This window comes from Nansenia antarctica (genome assembly GCF_963989245.1).
Source record: "Nansenia antarctica genome assembly, chromosome: 13".
NCBI classification, from domain to species: Eukaryota; Metazoa; Chordata; class Actinopteri; order Argentiniformes; family Microstomatidae; genus Nansenia; species Nansenia antarctica.
In genome coordinates this window covers 10,112,119-10,134,174 of record NC_137683.1, presented here as the reverse complement: position 1 = coordinate 10,134,174, position 22,056 = coordinate 10,112,119, and the positions used below count along the sequence as shown (strand labels likewise).

The 22,056-nt window shown below is 41.0% G+C and overlaps 2 protein-coding genes across 2 annotated transcripts; one reads left to right on the top strand and one right to left on the bottom strand.

Moving 5' to 3' along the window:
- Positions 1-1,048: 1,048 nt before the first annotated feature.
- frrs1b (ferric-chelate reductase 1b) lies at positions 1,049-11,256 on the top strand (the record flags this gene model as incomplete). Its single annotated transcript, XM_080543922.1, has 15 exons — positions 1,049-1,241; positions 1,350-1,501; positions 1,678-1,772; positions 1,871-2,012; positions 2,429-2,611; positions 3,875-3,973; positions 4,244-4,394; positions 5,128-5,241; positions 5,782-5,897; positions 6,098-6,184; positions 8,949-9,046; positions 9,221-9,279; positions 9,868-10,011; positions 10,371-10,438; positions 10,770-11,256. The coding sequence occupies 15 exons, from the start codon at positions 1,049-1,051 to the stop codon at positions 10,860-10,862; spliced, it is 1,794 nt and encodes a 597-aa protein (XP_080400048.1). The 3' UTR covers positions 10,863-11,256.
- A 1,569-nt stretch (positions 11,257-12,825) lies between these two features.
- On the bottom strand, positions 12,826-16,694 carry LOC308169721 (uncharacterized protein). Its single transcript, XM_080544448.1, has 3 exons — positions 14,710-16,694; positions 14,108-14,199; positions 12,826-13,951 (listed from the first exon to the last, which is right to left on the bottom strand). Exons 1-3 carry the CDS (start codon positions 16,646-16,648, stop codon positions 13,868-13,870), a joined length of 2,115 nt encoding a protein of 704 aa, XP_080400574.1. The 5' UTR covers positions 16,649-16,694; the 3' UTR covers positions 12,826-13,867.
- Positions 16,695-22,056: the final 5,362 nt, after the last annotated feature.

Genomic DNA, 22,056 nt, shown 5'->3' with positions numbered 1-22,056 from the left:
TTTGGCTCTTCCAGTTTCAAGGAAGCTGAAGGAAGGTAAGACGGCATCACAGTTTACCTTTTAACCTTCTAACCTTCTAACCCTTCTTCCTTTCCTACTGAAACAGATATGACCGCTTCTAATACTAACATGCGAAGGGCAGTCATAAATGATCATGGTTTCGTTGGATCTCAGTAGTTGACAGGTGTGCGCGACAAATGTGAAAGCACTTGCGACAATGCTGCCTTGGGGAACACCTGCGCCTGGGACAGATTTATTGACATTGTTATATTCAATTTCCACACATACAGCCTTGATAACAGTGTGTTGTTTTTCCAGCCCACAATCTGTAAATTGATGAAGGGGCGATTCCAGTACTAAAGGTCACTTATCAATGACATGGAGGTCTTCTTACTTGAACAATTCAATGTGATTGTTTCCCAATGATGATTCATAATTACATATAACTGCGTTGCAAATGTAGGGTTGATAGGGCCATAGTGAGTTCTGAAGGCTAGAAAAACACCACTTCGTGCTGAATTATAAAGTTCTATCTCCATTTTTGTCAACATTGATTTTTTTTAACATAATCTGATCCATTAGGTGTTTATTAATGCCCATGTGGTGTTATTTTTTATTTTATTTTATTTTTGACATTTTTGAGTTAGTAATTAATAAAATACAAAGGTTCCATCTTGTCAAAAACTTTGACGCTCAATATCTCTGAACTGCCCTAAACGGTGATAGAACCTTATCATTCTAAGCTCACGACTTCTTCAAACAGTCAGTGGCATGAGTACTCCCCTGTACTATTTGTTATCTCTAGACACCAGCTTCATTTATTGTATCTGCAGCAGACTGATTATACACAATGTGGCGTAGCGACACCTCAAAACCACCTTGTTCACATGAACTAGGGAAGTAGATTATACCCAACCACAGCGAAAAGTGAACCATCAATTTCCTCTTTCCATGTTCTTAATAGTGCACATTATTATTGTACCAAGTGTGATCTGATGAGTAACAATCATTCTCTATATGACCAACAAGATTCTGTTGAACTTTCCAGATGCCAGGAATTCAACTCTTGATAGTTCTAGTGGCCGTGTGTCTAAAGACAGCTGCTGGTTACAGCAATGGTAAAGTGAGTCGAGCCTGTGGCGACATGGTGCCTCAACATGGCCATCCCCCCAGTTCTAAACCAGCTCCCTACAACATCACGGTGGACAAACTCACATTCAGCCCTGGGGACCACATCACAGGTACAGCGCGTTGGATCTGATAGGCTAACATTTGATTTGAATTGGTCCAAGTAGGCCTACTGAGTGTAAACATTTCTGTTGTTTTGTAACTTTCGTTCTTTCTTCCAGTGACATTATCGGTCGCCATGTCCGGGTCTTCACACTTTCAAGGTTTCCTTATCGAAGCACGGGATGCCCAACAACCCAGTGGTCCTACTGTTGGATCATTTCGCTTGGTCGACCCCTCAGTCTCACAGCTCCTACAATGCGGCCACACACAGGTACATAGATGGTGTTACTGTGGGCATTGATTGTTAGTTATTACGGAGGCGTAATGCGCTAAGAACAGACAAGACGCTACTTGTTTCAGCCTAACACATCAGCAGGGCTAAACAGACAGTAGATTTGGGGAGATGCACATTTTGTTTTGATACTCAAACCTGTGAAATTAATCAAGGCAGCTGCAGTAAGCCACACTAGCGAGTCCAAAAAGACTGAAGTCCAGGTTGTGTGGGAGTCTCCTCGAAACTCTCCAGCAAGTGTCCAATTTGTGTGAGTAACCACAATCTTCTCTTCTGAAGCACTTGTCATACGTATAACGGTTTTTATTCAACGACTTACGTGATGTGTTTTATTGTGTTTTGTTTCAGGGCCACAGTAGTACAGAAGTTTAAGGTGTTCTGGGTAATGATACCAGGTCCCGTGGTGTCTCAGAAGGGGGCTACTCCTCCTGTTCCAACGCAGACCTCCGCCACTGCATTACCCACAACTCCCTCTGTCCTGCCCAGCCCAGTGAGTCACTCACCACCGTGGTGTTCTCTAAGTACAGGCGTTAGACATAATATCTGTTTGTAATGTAACATAGTAAGTCGTGAGCTTAGAATCATAAGGTTCTATCTCCGTTTAGGGTAGTTCAGAGATATTGAGCTTTTACATTTTTTAAAAGTCTTGTAAGTTGTACATTCCATTATGTTCTGTGAGATGGAACCTTTGTATTTTATGAATTACTAACTCAAAAAATGTCAACATTTTACAAATAACACCACACAGGCATTAATAAACACCTAATGGATCAGATTATGTAAAAAAACTAAATTTTGTCAAAAATGGAGATAGAACCTTATAATTCTAACGTCACAAAGTGGGATGACGAGTTCTTTACTCCATTCATTCTTACTCCTTCGCCTCCTCCTCCTCCTCCTCCTCAGCTGAGCGCAGGGGGGTGTGGGAGCAGGAAGTCCTGTCTGCGGGACCCTGTAGGCTGCGACCCAGAGACGGACCCTGCCTGCTTCTTCCTGTCCTTCACTACTGAAGGACCGACTGTCCTGTTTGAGCTCAGCGGACCTGCTGATGGATACGTGTCCTTCGCCCTGTCGCTGGACAAATGGATGGTTGGTATAATACCACTGGTAGTTGGGGCTTTGTGCTCGGCTGCTCTCTCCCAGGCTGTGGAACACTCTCCCTGACCCACCTATGGGCACCACAGTCTGTGGCTGCTTTTAAACGAGGCCTTAAAACTCTTTAATAGAGCCTTTTTTTATTAGCCTTTTTTTATTGAAATGTTTATTGTTCTTTTTTTTTATTTTTATCTTTCTTCTTGTTTTTAATCTGTAGCACTTTGCGATTTCTTTATTTATAAGTTCATTACAAATAAAATGTATTGTTATTATTATATTATTAGTTTAATGGACAGGTAGTTTCACAAACGCAGAATTAAAGCTGCTCTAAACGTAATAATAATAGGCTACTAATAATACTACTACTAATAATACATTAGGCTTACGTATTTTCCGGACAATAAGTCGCACCGGAGTATAAATCGCACCACTAAGAAATGCGTCATGAAGAAAAAAACACATATAAATCGCACTGGACTATAAATCGCATTTATTTAGAAATGTATTTCACAAAATCCAAGACCAAGAACAGACATTTAATCTGGAAAAGCATGTTATTAAACTACACAATAGCACACAGAACAACAGGCTGAATAGGCTAAATTAACATAACAAGCCACATTAACAGTTATTCAGCTACACAATAGCATAAAGAACATACCTGGGAGGCTGAATAGGCTAAATTAACATAACAAACCAGCGAGTCCAACAAGCAAGTTACCAGTAAACAAGTTCACCAAGCTCCCGTTAATGTTTCAGTTAATTCTTCAGTGGTACAGGAGCAGCATATAGTTGTGACAAGCCCAGAGCGCCCTCTGGCGGCTGTAGACGGCAATGTAAAACTATGAAAAAAAGCGCGACTTATAGTCCGGAAAATACGGTATATATCGCTTTTCTAGACACTCAAAGACGCTTTACAAACTGAAAAGATCGAGTAGTAATAATAAAAAGAAACAAAAGGTAAATAGAAGAAAGTATAGGGGCCTAATTAAGGTAGTGCTGGGGAAGCATGGGGAGGGTTTTGAGGGCCTGTTTAAATGTTGGGAGGGTGTTGGCCTGTCTGGTGTGGTTGGGGAGGGCGTTCCAGAGGGACGGGGCTGCGGCTGAAAAGGCCCCATCACCCCAGGTCCGGAGCTTGGTCCTGGTGGTCTTGAGGGTGGTTTGGTCGTCAGAAAAATGTGTGAACCATCTCTTTATTTCAGGAGCTGACATAGAGGCTCTGTTCTAACTGATTGGAGTTTGTGTGTTTATTTGTAGGGGAATGATGATGCATACCTATGTGTGAGAGATGGTGACAGTGTCGGCATCAATGCTGCTTCTGTCTCTGGACGAACTCACCCTCAACTAGCCTCGGAGGTATGTGCACACACACCCAGACACCAAATACACACATTGTGACGTTAGAATTATACGGTTCTATCTCTTTTATACATAATCCGATCCATTAGGTGTTTATTAATGCCTGTGTGGTGTTATTTTTATTTTTTGTTAGTAATTAATAAAATACAAAGGTTCCATCTCACAAAACATAATGGAATGTAAAAACTTTGACACTCAATATCTCTGAACGACATATTGTTTTCCATAGTAGGATTGAAAATCAACGACCTTTGTATTTTTCCCCAGAATGCTCTGTCAGACATGGCTTGGAGGCTTTCTGACGGGGTAATCCAGTGTCGTTTCCGTAGAGACATACTCGTCACCCAATCGAACGAGAGCAGATTCGGCCTGGATCAGAGGTACTACCTCTTCCTAGCCCATGGAAGAGCCCAAGATGGTAAGTCTATGCCATCTCTGTCTTAAGATCGACCTGTGGTTTGGTTACCACAGTTATTTGGAGTATGATTCATGTCCTCTAAAGTCTGTGTTTGTACCAGAGAGTTGTTGGGGTGTTGTTTGAAGAGTGACCAAATATTTACGACCTCAGACCTTCATTAGTAGACTCAGGTGCAGAGAGGACACAGTGTTTTGAAGTTCACTGGTGCTTTGTGGTTTGTCCACTGCTGTGATTATCTATTCACGTCACATGTGACGGTTTGTGTGAATCATCCACCAAGAATAAAAACATGTATAGCCCTATGTGGCAATACAAGCAGTACTCAAGTTGTAAAAGAAAATCAGGGGGGATGGTGGATTTTATCATAATGGGGACAATTTTAGCATCCCCACAGCGTCAGTGACTTCAGTGTCAGTGACTTGGTAAAAATGTCATTGCATGTGTGCGTGCCCCCCCCCCTCGCCCACAGTATTTTACTCAATATGCGCAAAACTAAATGTTGAAATAGCAGTAATACCACGTTCATTGATAAAATGACATAAGGGATGGAAAGGGGGGATGGCAGTTTTAGAAGGGTGATGATTTTGAACGTTTTTATTTCAGGGGGGGATGCCATCCCCCCTCATCCCCCCCTCAACTCGAGTGCTGTGTATAGCCTTATGTGGCAGTACAAGAGCATTGGTAACATACTATATAAAACTAAAATAAAGTACCTTATCTTCTTCCTCTATAGGTTTAATCCATAGGCACGACCGCCAGCCACTTATTTCCACCTACCAGAAAGTCATCACAGGACCCCCCGAGGATCTCGTTGGCTCACGCTCTCCCTTGTTAATCAAGTTTCATGGTGAGCATGTCTGCCTATGACATGATTATGAATGAATGAATGAATGGTCTTTATTGTCATTGCTATAGTACAGGTACCAAACAACGAAATTTAGGAGGGGTGGCTCCCCTGGTGTTAGGAAAGAAAAAAAACTTTAAAAAAAACACAAGAAGGGAAGGAGCTGGTTTACATAAAGAAAGACAAGGCATAATATCTGTTTCACTTATACCACTATGTTGTTGTATCTCTCAAGCCCATCCGTGACGTTAGAATTATAAAGTTCTATCTCCATTTTTGTCAAAATTGAGTTTTTTTACATAATCTGATCCATTAGGTGTTTATTAATGCCTGTGTGGTGTTATTTTTAAAATGTTGACATTTTTGAGCTAGTAATTCATAAAATACAAAGGTTCCATCTCACAAAACATAATGGAATGTAAAAACTTTGATGCTCAATATCTCTGAACTACCCTAAACGGAGATAGAACCTTATCATTCTAAGATCACCTTCAGGGCTCCACTAGTACAGCCTTCTGAGCTCACGTCCCTCTGTCTCTCCAGGTGTGTTTATGCTCATAGCCTGGATGTCGACAGTGAGCACGGGGGTCATCATTGCGCGCTACTTTAAACAGGCCTGGCCAGAAACAACACTGTTTGGACACAAGGTCTGGTTTCAGGTAAGGTGTTTATTATGTGAATGAATTGAAATGTTTCAATAAGTTCCAATCCTTCTCGATAGAGAGAGAGAGATTAGTTGGTGTTGTTGAGCATTGTCCATAATCGGGAATATCTTTCCTATTGCCTTCAGTCGTCATGATGAATTTCACGATGATGCTGTTGATGATGATGATGATGATACTGTCCTGTGTTTTAACAGGTGCATCGAACCTTGATGATTCTGACAGTGCTACTTACCTGTGTGGGGTTCACTTTACCTTTTATCTATCGAGGAGGCTGGAGCAAGGTAGGATACATGTTCCCTGTGTGTGTCCAACTCCCCCTCCGTCTCTGCCTCCCTGTTTGTCTATACAGTAGGGTTGGCCGATTGCACGACGACATCAGGAATCACTGATGGCCCGAATCTATTGTAGGGCTCTTTACAACAGGAGAGAATCTATTGTAGGGCCTTTTAAAACAGGAGAGAATCTATTGTAGGGCCTTTTAAAACAGGAGAGAATCTATTGTAGGGCCTTTTAAAACAGGAGAGAATCTATTGTAGGGCCTTTTAAAACAGGAGAGGATCTATTGTAGGGCCTTTTAAAACAGGAGATAATCTATTGTAGGGCCTTTTAAAACAGGAATCTATTGTAGGGCCATTTAAAACAGGAATCTATTGTAGGGCCTTTTAAAACAGGAATCTATTGTAGGGCCTTTTAAAACAGGAATCTATTGTAGGGCCTTTTAGAACAGGAATCTAGTGTAGGGCCTTTTAAAACAGGAATCTAGTGTAGGGCCTTTTAAAACAGGAATCTATTGTAAGGGCCTTTTAAAACAGGAATCTATTGTAGGGCCTTTTAAAACAGGAATCTAGTGTAGGGCCTTTTAAAACAGGAATCTAGTGTAGGGCCTTTTAAAACAGGAATCTATTGTAAGGGCCTTTTAAAACAGGAATCGATTGTAAGGGCCTTTTAAAACAGGAATCGATTGTAAGGGCCTTTTAAAACAGGAGAGAATCTACTTTCACAGAGCATTTTAGAGATGTGTTTCTGAAGTAAATAGTTGTCTCCTCAGGTGTTTCCCAAGACAGAATTGCCTCCTCAGCCCTCTGCTTTTCCCATTCCCAAAAACAAGTAGGACACCTTGTGGCCAGAAGACAAAATTGTTTATGGAGATACCGCAGAGCTATGCCTATAATATGGGCCTAGAATACTAATAATTAATGAGCAAAAACGACATTTTAAGTGAGAAGTTATGGTTTGTCAAAAGCCATAATAGACAGCAAGTTCTAAATGGCCACAACCAGCCATAACAATAATTGTCTTAGGCAATCTGTGCTGTGCTTATGACATTTCTTTATTAAATTGTACTTCTGAAAGGACAGTAAATCGATGTTTGAGAAAATAGTTAATGACAGCGATGCTGAGTGCTGAGTCACATGAATGTGGGTGTTTCTTCCTGTATTCTGACTGAAATTGGGAACTGCCTGAGAAGGTAACACCCTAACCTTGTTCCTTATTCGAAAAGCCTATTATATGTAAATCTTTTGTAGAAAGTACCTACAGTGGGGTGGAAATATTTTTGATATGAGTGATGCCTCGCGATCAAATCAAATATCTTGCTTCGTCGAAAGGATGGTAGGTGCTAGCAGAGTTTTTGATTGACGGGTGGTAGCTTGCCCTACATCGACGGTTCTGGCCTTAAACAACCACATAGAGTGTTTATGCCAGCGGCAGCAGCTGGCCCTGCTTGGAATGTAACATCCAATGAAATTGCGAACATATTCTCCCATCGCTTCGTCCAGTTCGATCCAAGCCAATTCGGCTAATCTATTCTCCTGACCAGGTGTGAACAACATGATTTGGAGGGTATGGCTACGTGACATTAACTGTACCCCTACCTAAAAACAAAACGATGCTAGTACGAGGCGATTCAAATCCGTGATGTGGGTCATTGTTTTGCCATCAGCTACCTTTAGAGCTAAGTCACCGCATCTCTTGTGCCTACCATATCTGTGACTAGACTTCTACAACATCCAAACCACCTTCCCCTTTTGTATTTAGTTATAAAGGGATTGTATTCCCTTCAAACACTGCTAAATGAGAGGAAACAATGATGTAAAACTGCAGGAGGTGGGCATGTCTGAATGTTGCTAATGCTGTCAGTGTTACCATCAGCACACAGCAGTGTGTCATGTTATCCTGTTCCTCTCATGCTGCCTCCTCCTCCACCAGGCTGTCAGGGTGACTCAGTCATCTTCTCACGTCGTCATCTCACCCTGCTGGAGGGAGAAGGACAACTGGCACGTCACACTGTGGAGTAGCTTTCCATAGCCAGCCATTTTCTAGCACTGACTTACAAGGCCAAGTCGCTTCTACTGTATTACTTGTGTTTAATTGTTGGCAGGAGCAAAACGTGTTCGTCAGGATGACATTCATCTAGGTTTGAAGTTATATGAGTAAATGTTTAGGAATGTGTCTTAGTTTGTCAAGTATTTGTCCACTCCAAACAAAAACATACTGTGCCCTACAAACTACATAATGCCCAAAACTAGGAGTTTTTCACGTTCCAAAACGTGGAAAGGTCTTGATTGGCCAAGACAATCTTACAGTCAATCCTAGTAACCTGAACCCAAACATCTGCAGGCTAGCTACTTTGTATTAACGGTCATTTCGGAGTGATACATATAGTTAAGAGTCCCAGTGCTGTTATACTGTATATCAGCACTCATGGAATCTCTCTTGTCCAATCAAATGACTTGGTCGGAACTAACTGTTGTATAAAGTATGATAACTCATGTATAGATGATTCACTTACTTCAGTGTACTTGTTGGATGAATTGTCGCTATGGTAACTGATGTATAGATGATTCACTTACTTCAATGTACTTGTTGGATGAATTGTCGCTATGATTAACTGATGTATAGATGATTCACTTACTTCAGTGTACTTGTTGGATGAATTGTCGCTATGGATGAATGCATCTGCTAAATGTCTCAAATGGAAATGTGGGGGTAGTGTACGCATGAATGTTGTGAGCTGAGACCATTGTTCTGCTCCTTCCCCACCAGCGGGCCGGCTCCCACCCTTACCTGGGCTGTACCGTGATGGCTCTGTCCGTCATCCAGCCTATCATGGCCCTCCTCAGACCGGCTGCAGACTCCTCACGGTAACACCCAGAGCCCTGTTCCGATCAGTCTGTCAATCAAACATGCCACAGTGTGCGAAAAGTGTTCCCATTTAGATTCACCATGACGTTTCCAGTGTGAAACACTAGCTGATCTGCTGTGAAGTGTGGATGGTTCTGAGGTTTGACCCAGTGTCGTCTCTCTTCCTGCTGCAGAAGGTACATGTTCAACTGGCTGCATCAGGGGACAGGCACCATTGCACAGATTCTTGCAGGTAAGAGTCTCAGTCCAGTAACAGAACCTTGCATGAGGACTAATATCAATTGTATAGGATTGTATCGACACACCACAACGAGAATAATAATAATGATAATGATCATAAGAATGATAATAATAGTAATGATAATAATAATCATAATAATAATGATGATCATAATAATACTATTATTAATAATAATGATCACAATAATAATCATAATCATAATCATAACAATAATAATAATACTACTACTAATAATAATGATCATAATAATAATTGTAATAATACTGATCACAATAATAATAATAATAATAATGATCATAATAATAATGATCATAATAATAATGATCATAATAATAATAATGATCACAATAATAATACTGATCATAATAATAATGATCGTAATAATAATAATAATAATAATAATAATGCATTCATTTTGTATAGAGCTTTTCTCAGTATTCAATGACAGTACCATGACAACAACTGAAACAATTTCAATGTTGATTCCAATAACAACCACAATGACGATACATGATGGTACTGCAACAACATCTCCTCATCTGTCATGTTAAACGTGGTCTGGTTTCTCTCCTGTCGTAGTGGTGGCCATCTTCCTAGGCATCCAACAGGGGGCGCTGCTCCTGCCTGGCCCGTGGTCCACAGCTGTCCTGGCTGGGGCTGTGGTGTGGGGAGTACTGGTGGATCTACTCCTGCAGTTCCATAGTGAAGGACTCCTTATAAGAGGTTAGATTCTGCTCTGCTCTGTTCTCTCCTTTCCTCTTGTTCCTCTCTGTGTTGTCATGTGTGGGTGCTTTGGGCGGGGGTCAATTGAGTAGTCTGATTCCATTAAGGAGTAAAAATGTGTGAATGCCAAGCAGGTTTTAAATGTCAACACAAGCCTCTAGTCTTATAATGGCATATTTAATACCACAATTTAATGAACCAATTAAATGAATCAGTTTGACTGTTTTGTCAAAAGTGCTATGCAAATGAAATGTGATGGATTGATTGAAATGTGAATGAGACACAGTACTTACCGTGACCATTAACTGAATGTATCCCTTTAAACTGGACATAATTGGTCAATCTCTACTTCTCCATAGTGAACCGTGGTGCTAATGACAAAGAAAGACTTCTGCTTGATCACAGAGAAAGTGAAAGGCACATAAAGGTAAACCTGACATTTCGTGAGTTTAGAATGATAACTATCTATCTCCGTTTAGGGTAGTTCAGAGATATTGAGCGTCAAAGTTTTTACATTCCATTATGTTTTGTGAGATGGAATCTTTGTATTTTATTAATTACTAACTAAAAAATGTAAACATTTTAAAAATAACACCACACAGGCATTAATAAACACCTGATGGATCAGATTATGTAGAAAACTAAATTTTGACCAAAAATGGAGATAGAACCTTATAATTCTAACGTCACGATTTAGTACGTTTATTGTTCTCTCTGAGTGCCTTTACAACTGGATCTTTTCTTGTTTTTTATTTCAGGCGTCTCGATTCAAACACATTGTCTTGGGCGTGTTCCTCATGGGAAATGTAGGATTTCTGGTTGTACTCTTGAATACTATAACTGGTCTGTAAATGGTAAATGGACTGCACTTATATAGCGCCTTTTTTGCTGCTCCAAAGCGCTTTACAACGGCCTCTCATTAACTTATTCACACACATTCACACACCAATGGCGGTAAGCTGCCATGCAAGGCGCTGGCCCGCTCACTGGGAGCAATTTTGGGGTTCAGTGTCTTGCCCAAGGACACTTCGACATGTGGCCAGCCGGGGCTCGAACCGCTGATCTGCCATGATCATTAGACGGCGACTCTACCTCCTGCACCACAGCCGCCCCAAAGTCTGTGACTTTCTCATTCCTTCTAATGTAATCTTAGACCTTTGCTTGTGTTTTACTATTCAAGCCATTTTGCAATTTTTTTTGCACAATTCCTATAGTCTATATGTCTTTTTATAAATGTTTATGAAAATCGTAGAATATAATATTAAATTATTATTCTCAACAACGCGCAACAAAGATAATGAACAACGTTTCTATTTGAGAATTAATGACATGTTGCTTTAATGCTGACTTGAATAAATATATTGAATTAACCACAAGCCAAAATATCAATCATTATTTGCCACGAATCTGCTGTAGGCCAGGATCTGCGCATTTCAGTCTATTACATTCAAATGTGTGATAGGCTATGGTAATGGTAGTGGAAGGCCACTTCTGCCGAAGTATGTGGTCATGTGTGGTGTGTTGTACGTTGACATAGCTGACCTGGGCTGCAGGCTCAGATTGACACTTTATTAGGGTGGAATCCTAACTAGACCTAAACTCTCCTAACTAGACCTAAACTCTCCTAACCAGACCTAAACTCTCCTAACTAGACCTAAACTCTCCTAACTAGTCCTAAACTCTCCTAACTAGACCTAAACTCTCCTAACTAGACCTAAACTCTCCTAACTAGTCCTAAACTCTCCTAACTCCAGACCTAAACTCTCCTAACCAGACCTAAACTCTCCTAACTAGACCTAAACTCTCCTAACTAGTCCTAAACTCTCCTAACTAGACCTAAACTCTCCTAACTCCAGACCTAAACTCTCCTAACCAGACCTAAACTCTCCTAACCAGACCTAAACTCTCCTAACTAGACCTAAACTCTCCTAACTAGTCCTAAACTCTCCTAACTCCAGACCTAAACTCTCCTAACCAGACCTAAACTCTCCTAACTAGACCTAAACTCTCCTAACTAGTCCTAAACTCTCCTAACTAGACCTAAACTCTCCTAACCAGACCTAAACTCTCCTAACCAGACCTAAACTCTCCTAACCAGACCTAAACTCTCCTAACTAGTCCTAAACTCTCCTAACTAGACCTAAACTCTCCTAACCAGACCTAAACTCTCCTAACTCCAGACCTAAACTCTCCTAACCAGACCTAAACTCTCCTAACCAGACCTAAACTCTCCTAACTCCAGACCTAAACTCTCCTAACCAGACCTAAACTCTCCTAACCAGACCTAAACTCTCCTAACCAGACCTAAACTCTCCTAACCAGACCTAAACTCTCCTAACCAGACCTAAACTCTCCTAACTAGACCTAAACTCTCCTAACTAGACCTAAACTCTCCTAACTAGACCTAAACTCTCCTAACTAGACCTAAACTCTTCTAACTCCAGACCCAAACTCTCCTAACTCCAGTTCCAAACTCGCATTTATGTCAATGGGATTCCCCCCTATGTGAACGCTTTTTAATTGGTAGTGGAGTATCTTGTGTTGCTGCTGTTCTTATGAAATGCATTATAGCCATCTTACTTGGAGTTTGTAGTGGAAAAGAAAAAACAAACCGGTAGAAGTTTAAGATGATTGTGTTCCAACCATATCTGTTTTTTGCAGTCGTTCTAGAAGGTCTGTAGAGGAAAGGGCCTCAGTGAAGGTACAGCAGGATATGACTGAACAAACAGCTTAATTTCCCCATCATGAAATAAAGCTAGTTCAGACAGATATTTTTCATACATATTTATTGTAGCACTAATCTCTTGAACGCTTGCATTAAGAATACAAAGAAAAACACCTGCAAAATAATGTCATAAAGAAAACATCTCAAATGCTTCTCTCATTTCAAGTGTTTTTCTCACAATTTCAAATGTCAGCAAGCAATACTGGTGATTCGTAAGCAAAACCGTAACAATTAGGCATACAGACATAGTGCATGAAACGTAAAACAATGAAACAAGGCAATTACTTTTTCTCTTGTTTCATTAGCTGCTCTCAGTTCTCCCAGAGTTAAACTGTAATATGATCAAATGGAGATCAGGTATTTCAAAATTGCTCAATAATCTCAATAATGGCTCATTTGAAATGTTTTTAAACTCCATATACTATTTGTTGGGTAATAGAATTATATGATTATACTTTTTAGGAGAGCATACAGTACACCAGTGTTTTTCCTTTTTCCCCTCTTTTACTCTCGAGTTCTAGCTTTATTTGCACCATAAATCTGAAAATAACCTTTTGCACAATTTATGAGTAAGACCATGGCTATTAAGGGAATGTTAAGAATGTCTTTCAGCTAAAACATTTTTTGTTAAGTACAGTATGGCCAATACGTTTCTCAAATAATCTCACATTTGAATATAAAATAACACTTTTTGACACTTTGTAAATAATTTGCCCTTTGACTAATTTCATCTATTGGTTCAGAATATTTTACAGATACAAGTTATAGTATATTCTTTTATATGCCCACATCAATATTTCCGGAAACATTTGTTTCAGAGGAAAACACATACGAAAATACAATAAATCTAACTTTTGTTTACCAAGACATTACATCAAAATATGTTTTAAAATTTGCTTTACATGTAAATGTTATAATGTTAGCAACTGTGGAATAAACATTACATTCAGTTAACATTCAGGCATCTTGGCAAACACATACTGTTATCGTCTGGCTCTTGGACCAGTGGATTTATAACATCACAGAGGCAGCAAATATGGTTATGTTGCAACATGAAACAAACATGTGTTTGTAGCATTAAGTCTATTAAAACAGCAGACAATTGACAATCCGTTTTTCATGGTCTTTCCCTTAGTCGTGATTTGCAAACTCCCCTGCCTCCCAGCGTAGTGCCAAGGCGCTCTTACGTCGTCCTCCAGTGTATATCTCAGAAAACTGAGGAAGAGTCACATATCACTAACACTAATACACATGTTCTATTAGATGGTTATATTGTTATGTATAATACAATACAAGATAACACCATACAACTTGATTTTGAAGGTGGACTATTTTTTCTGTCTAAAAGGGTTAGGGTTAGGGAGAACTTACTCTGTGATCGCAGGATAAAGTGTTGCGGTCCATCTTGTAGGGAGTTTTCATGGGTGATGATGGAGAAGACTTACACTTGACTGGTGCATCAGCTGACAAAAAGAGAAAGAAAAGTGAAGTAACCCTTTTCCACTATACCTGTGTAGTAACTCTGATGTGTTAACAACATTGTATTGACATGATATTACATAGTAATTAGGTAATTACATGGTGTATGGAGTTATTACACAACCGCTCATGTTAATGTACAATCTAACACATGCTAGGTCAATGTTCCTAGATTCATATTTATTACAGAGGTATAGGGGGAAAACTTTATCTATATCGTGATCTTAGAATTCTAAGGTTCTATCTCCGTTTAGGGTAGTTCAGAGATATTGAGCGTCAACATTTTTACATTCCATTATGTTTTGTGAGATGGAACCTTTGTATTTGATTCATTACTAACTCAAAAATTTCTACATTTTAAAAAAATAACACCACACAGGCATTAATAAACACCTAATGGATCAGATTATGTAAAAAACAAAAACATTTACAAAAATGGAGATAGAACCTTATAATTCTAACGTTGCAATATGGTAAACATATTCCTGACTTACCTGAAGTATCAAACGATAAGCAGTCCATCATATTGGGTGACATCAGGGCTGTGTTGCAGCCGTCCTTAGTGTAGACGTTTGCTCTTTGTCTCTTCAGCTCCTCTTCCCGCTGCTTGACCAGTTTAATCTCTTCGTCGACCAATGACAAGGTGCTCCTTGACCTCAGCTTGAAGAAGGGGTTGTTGAGGAAGGTGCTTTCCTGGCTCTGCTCGCAGGACTTGTTCAGGCAGAATTCGGATGCGCTGCGGATGATCAGGTTGGACGTCTCCAGGATGATGACGTTGGGGCTCTCGTCAGACTGCCAGTCGTTGGTTCTAAAGGTCAGGGTGTCTTTGTCACCGGGTCTCGGACTCATCGGGTCAGGCTCCAGGATGGTGATGTTGGCTGCGGCCGTCTCGTGTTTCAGAGGACCCTTCAACGGCGAAGACGTGATGATGAAGGAGGGAGTTAGGGGGGTGCTGGGGGATCTGGGTGGTTTGCAACTGTCCTCTTGGTTGGATTTGGCCATTTTGGAGAATCCCCTCTGCCTCCTGAAGTTCTCCTCTCTCTCCATAGCCAGGCGGATCTCCTTCTCGATAGTCGTCTCGGGGTCGTCATAAGGGGACCTGTAGCTGGAATCATCCAGTCCCGAGTCCTCTGAGCAAGGACTAAACTGCGTGTGGGGGTACTCACCACCGCCCAGAGCCAAACTCTCCAGGTCTGTGTCTCTCTTGGACCTGTCAATGTTCCGGACCGGGGTGTACATGAAACTGTGGCTGCCCTGGAGGGTGCCCTGTTTGCTGGTCGGTGAGAGAACCTGGTTCTTGTTTTGTTCTTCCATCTCGAGCCATTGCTTACGGGTCATCTGGAAGTCCACATGCTCCATGCTGACATTCTCGCTCTTGGTCTCCTGGATCACGCAGAAATCCTTAGGTAGCTTCTTGTTGAGTTCTGCCGTATCATGATGGTAATGTTGGTGTGTGTTGTATGTGGAACATTTGCCATTTTCGTCCTCATCTTCAGACACTTTGGACAGGCCTTGAATAGTGAAGGGATTGTAGGTTACATCTCTTGCGTTCACCTGGTAGTCTGTGAGGTCGTCAGGTTGCTCTAACACTTCCTCTACCTTTGGGATCTCCACTTCAACTTCATCGCTAGCGGTGTGGTTTTCAATGTCTTCCACTTCCACTTTTTGGACAAAGAGTTCCTGTGCACTTAGCTGGAGGTTGTCCAAATACGAGTCGTCATCTTCTTTATTGATCGAGGAGGAAAATATTGCTCTCCATTTGTCATCGTCCTCACTATCTGAAGAGGCGACTGCAATCTCAACACGCAGGCACTCATCCACATCATCTTGGCCGAGACCATGACAAGACTCATTAGAGATGTCTGACAAGGCCTCCTCTCTGATATACTGTTCTAGATTTGACTCCTCTGTGACATCACTGCTATTGGTTTCAAAAAGGGCATCTTGGGCCACAGGTTCTTTCCTATCGATATCCTCTTTTTCTTCGCCATTCTCAGGGCTGGGCTCTGAATCTTCAGTCTGTTCTTGTTCTTGGGTGTCCTGCCTCTTACGGATATATTCATTCTCATACACACTATCTGCACTGGACAGTGTGTCAGAAACGGACGAAGTAATGGATTCGTTCCGGTTGAGTTCCTCACGTCCTGATTCTAATATCAAATCCTCCTTTGGACATGGGATGTTTGTGCAGAGCCCATTTCCCAAGCTGTCAAGCTCATCAATCTCAAGCGTACTTGTTGGCAGGTCTGCTAAGATGTCGAGCATCGCTTTTTTGCTCACAGATCCCAAGGAATCAGCCTCTAAACAGAGTTGTTCGTCTTCCGCACTTAAGCCCTTGTTTGCAGATGAGCCAGTTACGGCGGAGAATTCTATTTCATTGCATTCACAGTCAAATATGGTGGTGGCCATTTCTGATTGTTCCCCGGTCTCCATGGTGACTACCTTCGAGAGGTTTCTCAGTTCGCTCGGTTTGGGATTCGGAGGATTACTGCTGCAACCTTCGTTCAGTTCTTTTCCACCCGTCTCTGTCTCCACCACAGCAGTCGCTCTCTGGGAAAAGAAAAAAAAGAAAGAAAATGTATTCATCCGTCAGTGAGGGAGACTGGGAATTGTTATCTGGTACCCCTGCTGAATGCAATATCGCTGAGTTTTGCACTTTGTATATGAAAATCACTACCTTATTTCCCTTGTTTTTCTCTACACATTCCATGTCTTGGAACAGCGATATGTCTCTATTGATACTGTTGGCTTATTTCCCCAGTGAAGGGTAAGTCCTTTTTAGACAGAGATTCATGAGATATTTCTCAACCGAGAAAGAAGAGAAGTACTGTGTACTTACAGTATGACACATTCCCAGCAAGACCTTGTATTTATGCAGTTGTACAGTTTATGCATCATAGTACATGCATTATAGTACATCATCTAGAGCACTCAACTTTGTGCCCATGCACAGTAGCCAAATCAAAGGCTTCAGGTGTAATTGCAGAGAACATGCTAAGTTGTTTGTTTACTATTGCGGTGAGTCATTTCACAAAGTGGGTTATGCACAGTGAGGTAGCGGCACAAGCCCAGCTGAATTAGACGGTTCTATTATGTAAGACTGCAGGATCAGCTCTGTCGCCCACGCGCTGTGCTGGTCTGTCCCTGCAGTTGATTAGCTTTGTCCCCCTACCAAATCCCAGGAGGGGTAGTGCTCAATCCCCATACCCCCCCCGGAAAACCTGGACACAGTGTCATTGTTCTAGCTGAGACACACATTGTACAATGTATTCACATTCACTGTATATGTACCCTTTTTGATATGCCTTTGTGTAATTGATCAGATCACAGTTTTACATTGCTTGTTGTAGGTCTATATGTGGAGTTAGACATGCTATGGTATGGTAATCCTTGCCTACATACAATAGATTATTCCAATAATTGAAGTAGATCAATCATCTGAATGCTTCTAATGTTTACAATAATGCCACAAAGATTTATGCTGAAGTCAGGTGTCTTTCTCTCTCTTTAAATGAGAGAAAAAGTGTTGTGTACCTTACTGACTCCACCCCGTCATTGTGGATCTACAGTGTGGATCTCTCTGACAGTGATGTCACCCCAGCCTGTCTGCCAAGTGCCAGAGACATGCCCACCCTGGCCTATGGACTCTTTCACACCAAAGGGTAGACAGTATTTATCAAACACCCACTGCTGACTCCAAACAGCCAGGCCTGCCAACAGCAGACAAAGTCTATAATCCTGATCTTTCCTCTGACTTTCTTTAGAACATTCACTGTAGGCACATTTCTTTGTGTTACTGATACTATAGTTTGCGAAACATTAAAACAAACAGATAAAAACAGACTGTGATGAGCAGTTACTGTGTATAATCATTGAGCGTTTTGAGAGTGGTGGAGAAGTTAAGATATACAATATAAAACATGATTCATTCTTTTTGTTCAATTGAAATTCAAACAATTATGATCGTGACCCAACTAGAGTGTTTACATGACAGCTTAGGTATCTAAAACGTGGTGTACAAACAAGTGATATCCTGTCTATGCTGTCAGCTGAATCGACACATCTCCCTGCTATCTCACCTTACTGCCAACTCAGGGCAACATCGCTGAAACTGAACTGAAACTGAACTCTCTTCATAACAGAAATGTGCCTACAGTGAATGTTCTAAAGAAAGTCATAGGAAAGATGAGGATTATAGACTTTGTCTGCTGTTGACACGATGGTCAGTAGGGTTTCTAGCATTTCTTATGATTCACAACACTGTTACGCTTCCTTTCCTGTTGACGTACATTTCACCAATCATTCTACTTCACAAACCACTCAGTGACTACACAACTATTCTAATTATCTCAAATAAAAAAAAGTTGATTCCCGGTTTGGTATCGAAACATGGCACTTCAAATCAAAAGCCCAATCAAAATAACAGACTGTAATTTGCGGAGCGCCATGGCAACCGGCAGTAGGCATAACACATAACACTCAGCGCACAGCTCTGCCGCTGCTTCAACTTCCACCACCTTGCAGGCTCTCAGTGTGAAACCCTTGTGTCTTAAATAATGTGAAATGTATAATGCAGTGTCAATCCCATTAGCACCAAGCACAGACAACATAGGTGTAAGCCATATCTAGCATGCCATACATACACCCACATTTCCCAATTCCAACATGGGCTGTGAGTAGGAAAACCTGCTAGGAGTGCCTTCAGGTTAATGATTTGACCAGCGTCTTTGAGCCTCGGAAAAGCGCTATATACATGAATTATTATGAATTATTATTATACCTACCAGAAGCTTTAAACAGACCAGCCAGAAAGAGATCATCTCCAATGAGTTTACTGGTTCCAAACAAAATCACACACACACTCTTCCCAACCAAACACCTAGATGTTATCTGAGTGACTAGGTGTCCGTGTGGTTGGAGAAATAGCCAAACATTGATCTGTGTAGGTATTGATCAGTGGTGGGCACCCATGTTGAAAGGATGAGAGAGATATTGGCAGAAATGCCACTAAGATGAGCTTCATGGTAGGAGATGATTGTCCCTTGGGTCATTGGTCGTTGATTCAACTGGGTAATACATGGCTTTTAGGAAGCCAGTCAATAGATGAGCAAGATGGCAGTCGTTCCCTAAGAGAGAGACTACAGCCAAGAGAACATCGGCATCGAATCATGAGCCTGAAGGCACTCCCAGTAGGTTTTCCTACTCACAGCCCATGTTGGAGTTTATTTGTTTATCTGGATCCCCATTAGCTGCTGTACACAAGGCCACTACTCTTCATGGGGTCCACATAGAACATAAAACATATGACAGAGTGTGTTTTGACGCATGACAGAACAGTTAGAGACAAAACTGTTATATATAAGAACAACATAAATATACAAGAGCATAGGATAAATAGCAAACATGTGAGATTAAAACAGGTGAGAATGGGTGTATGCATGTTCTTCTCAATTGATGTCTTTTTTTATAGGTTTTGTTTCTATATTAGTTTGTCCCCAATGAACTATTAAAGACCAGCTGGAAGTTAAATTGTAGAACGTATGCCCTCAACGCTTCAGTTCTCTCCAGGCAAACCGAGCCTTGACCCCACAAGGGCATCTCAGCGATCAGAGAGATAAATCCCAATCTGACACTGTTCTATCCATTAGGTATTTTATATCACTTCAAAAGCACTCCAATGCATTGATGTCGACATAGAGGGGGAGAGAGAGAGGGGTAAATATATCAAAATACTAATCCTTCCTTCTAACATTGTTACTGCCCCTGATCCTAGCATATATTTCGTTTTTCTTTTGATGACTAATAGTATAGATGGTTCACGTTACTTGTAAGTTGCTTTGGATAAAAGCGTCTGCTGAATGGCAAACATGTGAACATGTAAATATGTAATATATAACTGCCTCAGTGGTACGTGGCTATTTATCATTCATGGAATGTGACAGGAAGCCAGATGTCTGAAGTGTTTTTTTCCTATTTTACTAAACATCAACAAATTGCACTTAGCAGAATGTCACGTTGGGAAACTGAAATCACTGTTGCTGTTGCACACCCTGTCTCTTCATTTCAAGGCTGTTCTCCTCACAAATTAACAATAATGGCTGTGACACCTTGGAACAGCCGTTTGAAAAGAAACAGGGAGTGCGTGGGTTTTCTATTAAGCAAGGCCTAGAAAACTGTAGTAGGAGAGAGAGCATCTCCCAGAAGCCTTGGCTTCTGGGAGATTTAACCCCTCAGGGGTTAAACCTACTTTAATATCTAAAGTTATTCAATAAACAAAAACACAATGTAATTACAGTCTTCTGTGGATGATAACAGAAACAAAACCGCTAGTTTGGGAGGCTAACTGTCATTATCATTTTCCCTCTGGAACATCACATGATAGAGCTATGGGATTCGCCTAGGTTGGAGAGTCTTTGCTTTGCCTGGCCGTAGCTCCATGGACAGTAATGAGGGTGTGAAGTGGGGATAGAGGCCTCTTCATCTGCCTCTTCATCTGTAATCTACATAGTCAAGTAGCTCAAGGTCTTGTCTTACCCAGCGTGATGCATGCTGGTGCATGGACATCTGCTGCCTGTGAGTCATATGAAACACAGTCTTTAGAATTACGTTATTTATCAAGTTCAGAATGTGTCAGTTCCTGTCAGTCCACAGACACAGGAACTGAAAATAATTGTTATGTTGTTGTTTGTTTTATACTTTTTTAAATACCTTTTTGTCATTTTGAAATTAACTACATTAATATGTATGTACAGTAATCGATGTTTAGTGTGATAAAGTGTGTAGATGTTGTAAATACGTTGGATAGTAGAAGGGAATACTTTTATTTCCCTTCCATTATGCTGATCATTACAGAGACCTGAAGAAGCAAAATATTGCATTATTTTCAATCTTCTCAACACAATTAAACACACAGAACTTCTCAATTGACAGCTTGGTCATTACATTCAGCAGACAATTGACATTGTGTGAACCCGAGTCCAACATGGACAACATCATGATGACTTGATCTCTCAACAGAGGATTTGACTTTCCATCCGAAATAGCAGTATGTGAAATTAAACTGATCAATGAAATGTAATCAAATAATAACAAAAGATTCTGACAGAACAGTCTTCTTCTAACTGTATTTCAATAACTACTTAATTACTAATATCTTTATTTGTCATAATGGCACATAAGTGTTGGATCTTTCTCAATTATGCAGTCCGCAACAACAGTTTAAAGATCAAATCCACACGCGTACACCCACAATGCCACACTCAAACTCTACCCCTTACTTTTAATTCAATATCTCCACCACGTCCTCTCACCACCTTTTAGACCCTCCCAACAGACAGTCGCAGCATGCCGATATAAAATTGCATAAAGCAAGCCAGCTCTGGCCTAGAAAACAAGCCGTCTATCTGTCGATAGTCTAAACATAGGAAAATCTTTCGAAACTTTCTCTGTCTCTGTTGTTGCTGTGGTGGTCCTACCTTGTGCCAGTTCAGTGGGTGATATGAGACTGGTGCTGGCTGAGGAGGAGCAGTGTTAGGCTGCCTGGTGCTGTGTCTGTCTCTAGCCCCAGAGACTGGACCTCTTATTGAATGTAGGAGGAGGCAGCCAATAGCAGAGCAGTCTGGCTGGTGCAACGAGAACCCCCTCCCTCTCCCTTGCACACACACACGCACACACCGACACACACTGTAGCCTATGCAAGGATTGTTTCTAAGTCCTCTGTGTTTTGTACTGTATGTAACACTCTAGAAACACATCATGTAATGATGTAAAACCATAGAGATATTAGTCAAAACCATCAACTTGATCATGATCATGATCAAATGCTATTTGTACTACGACTT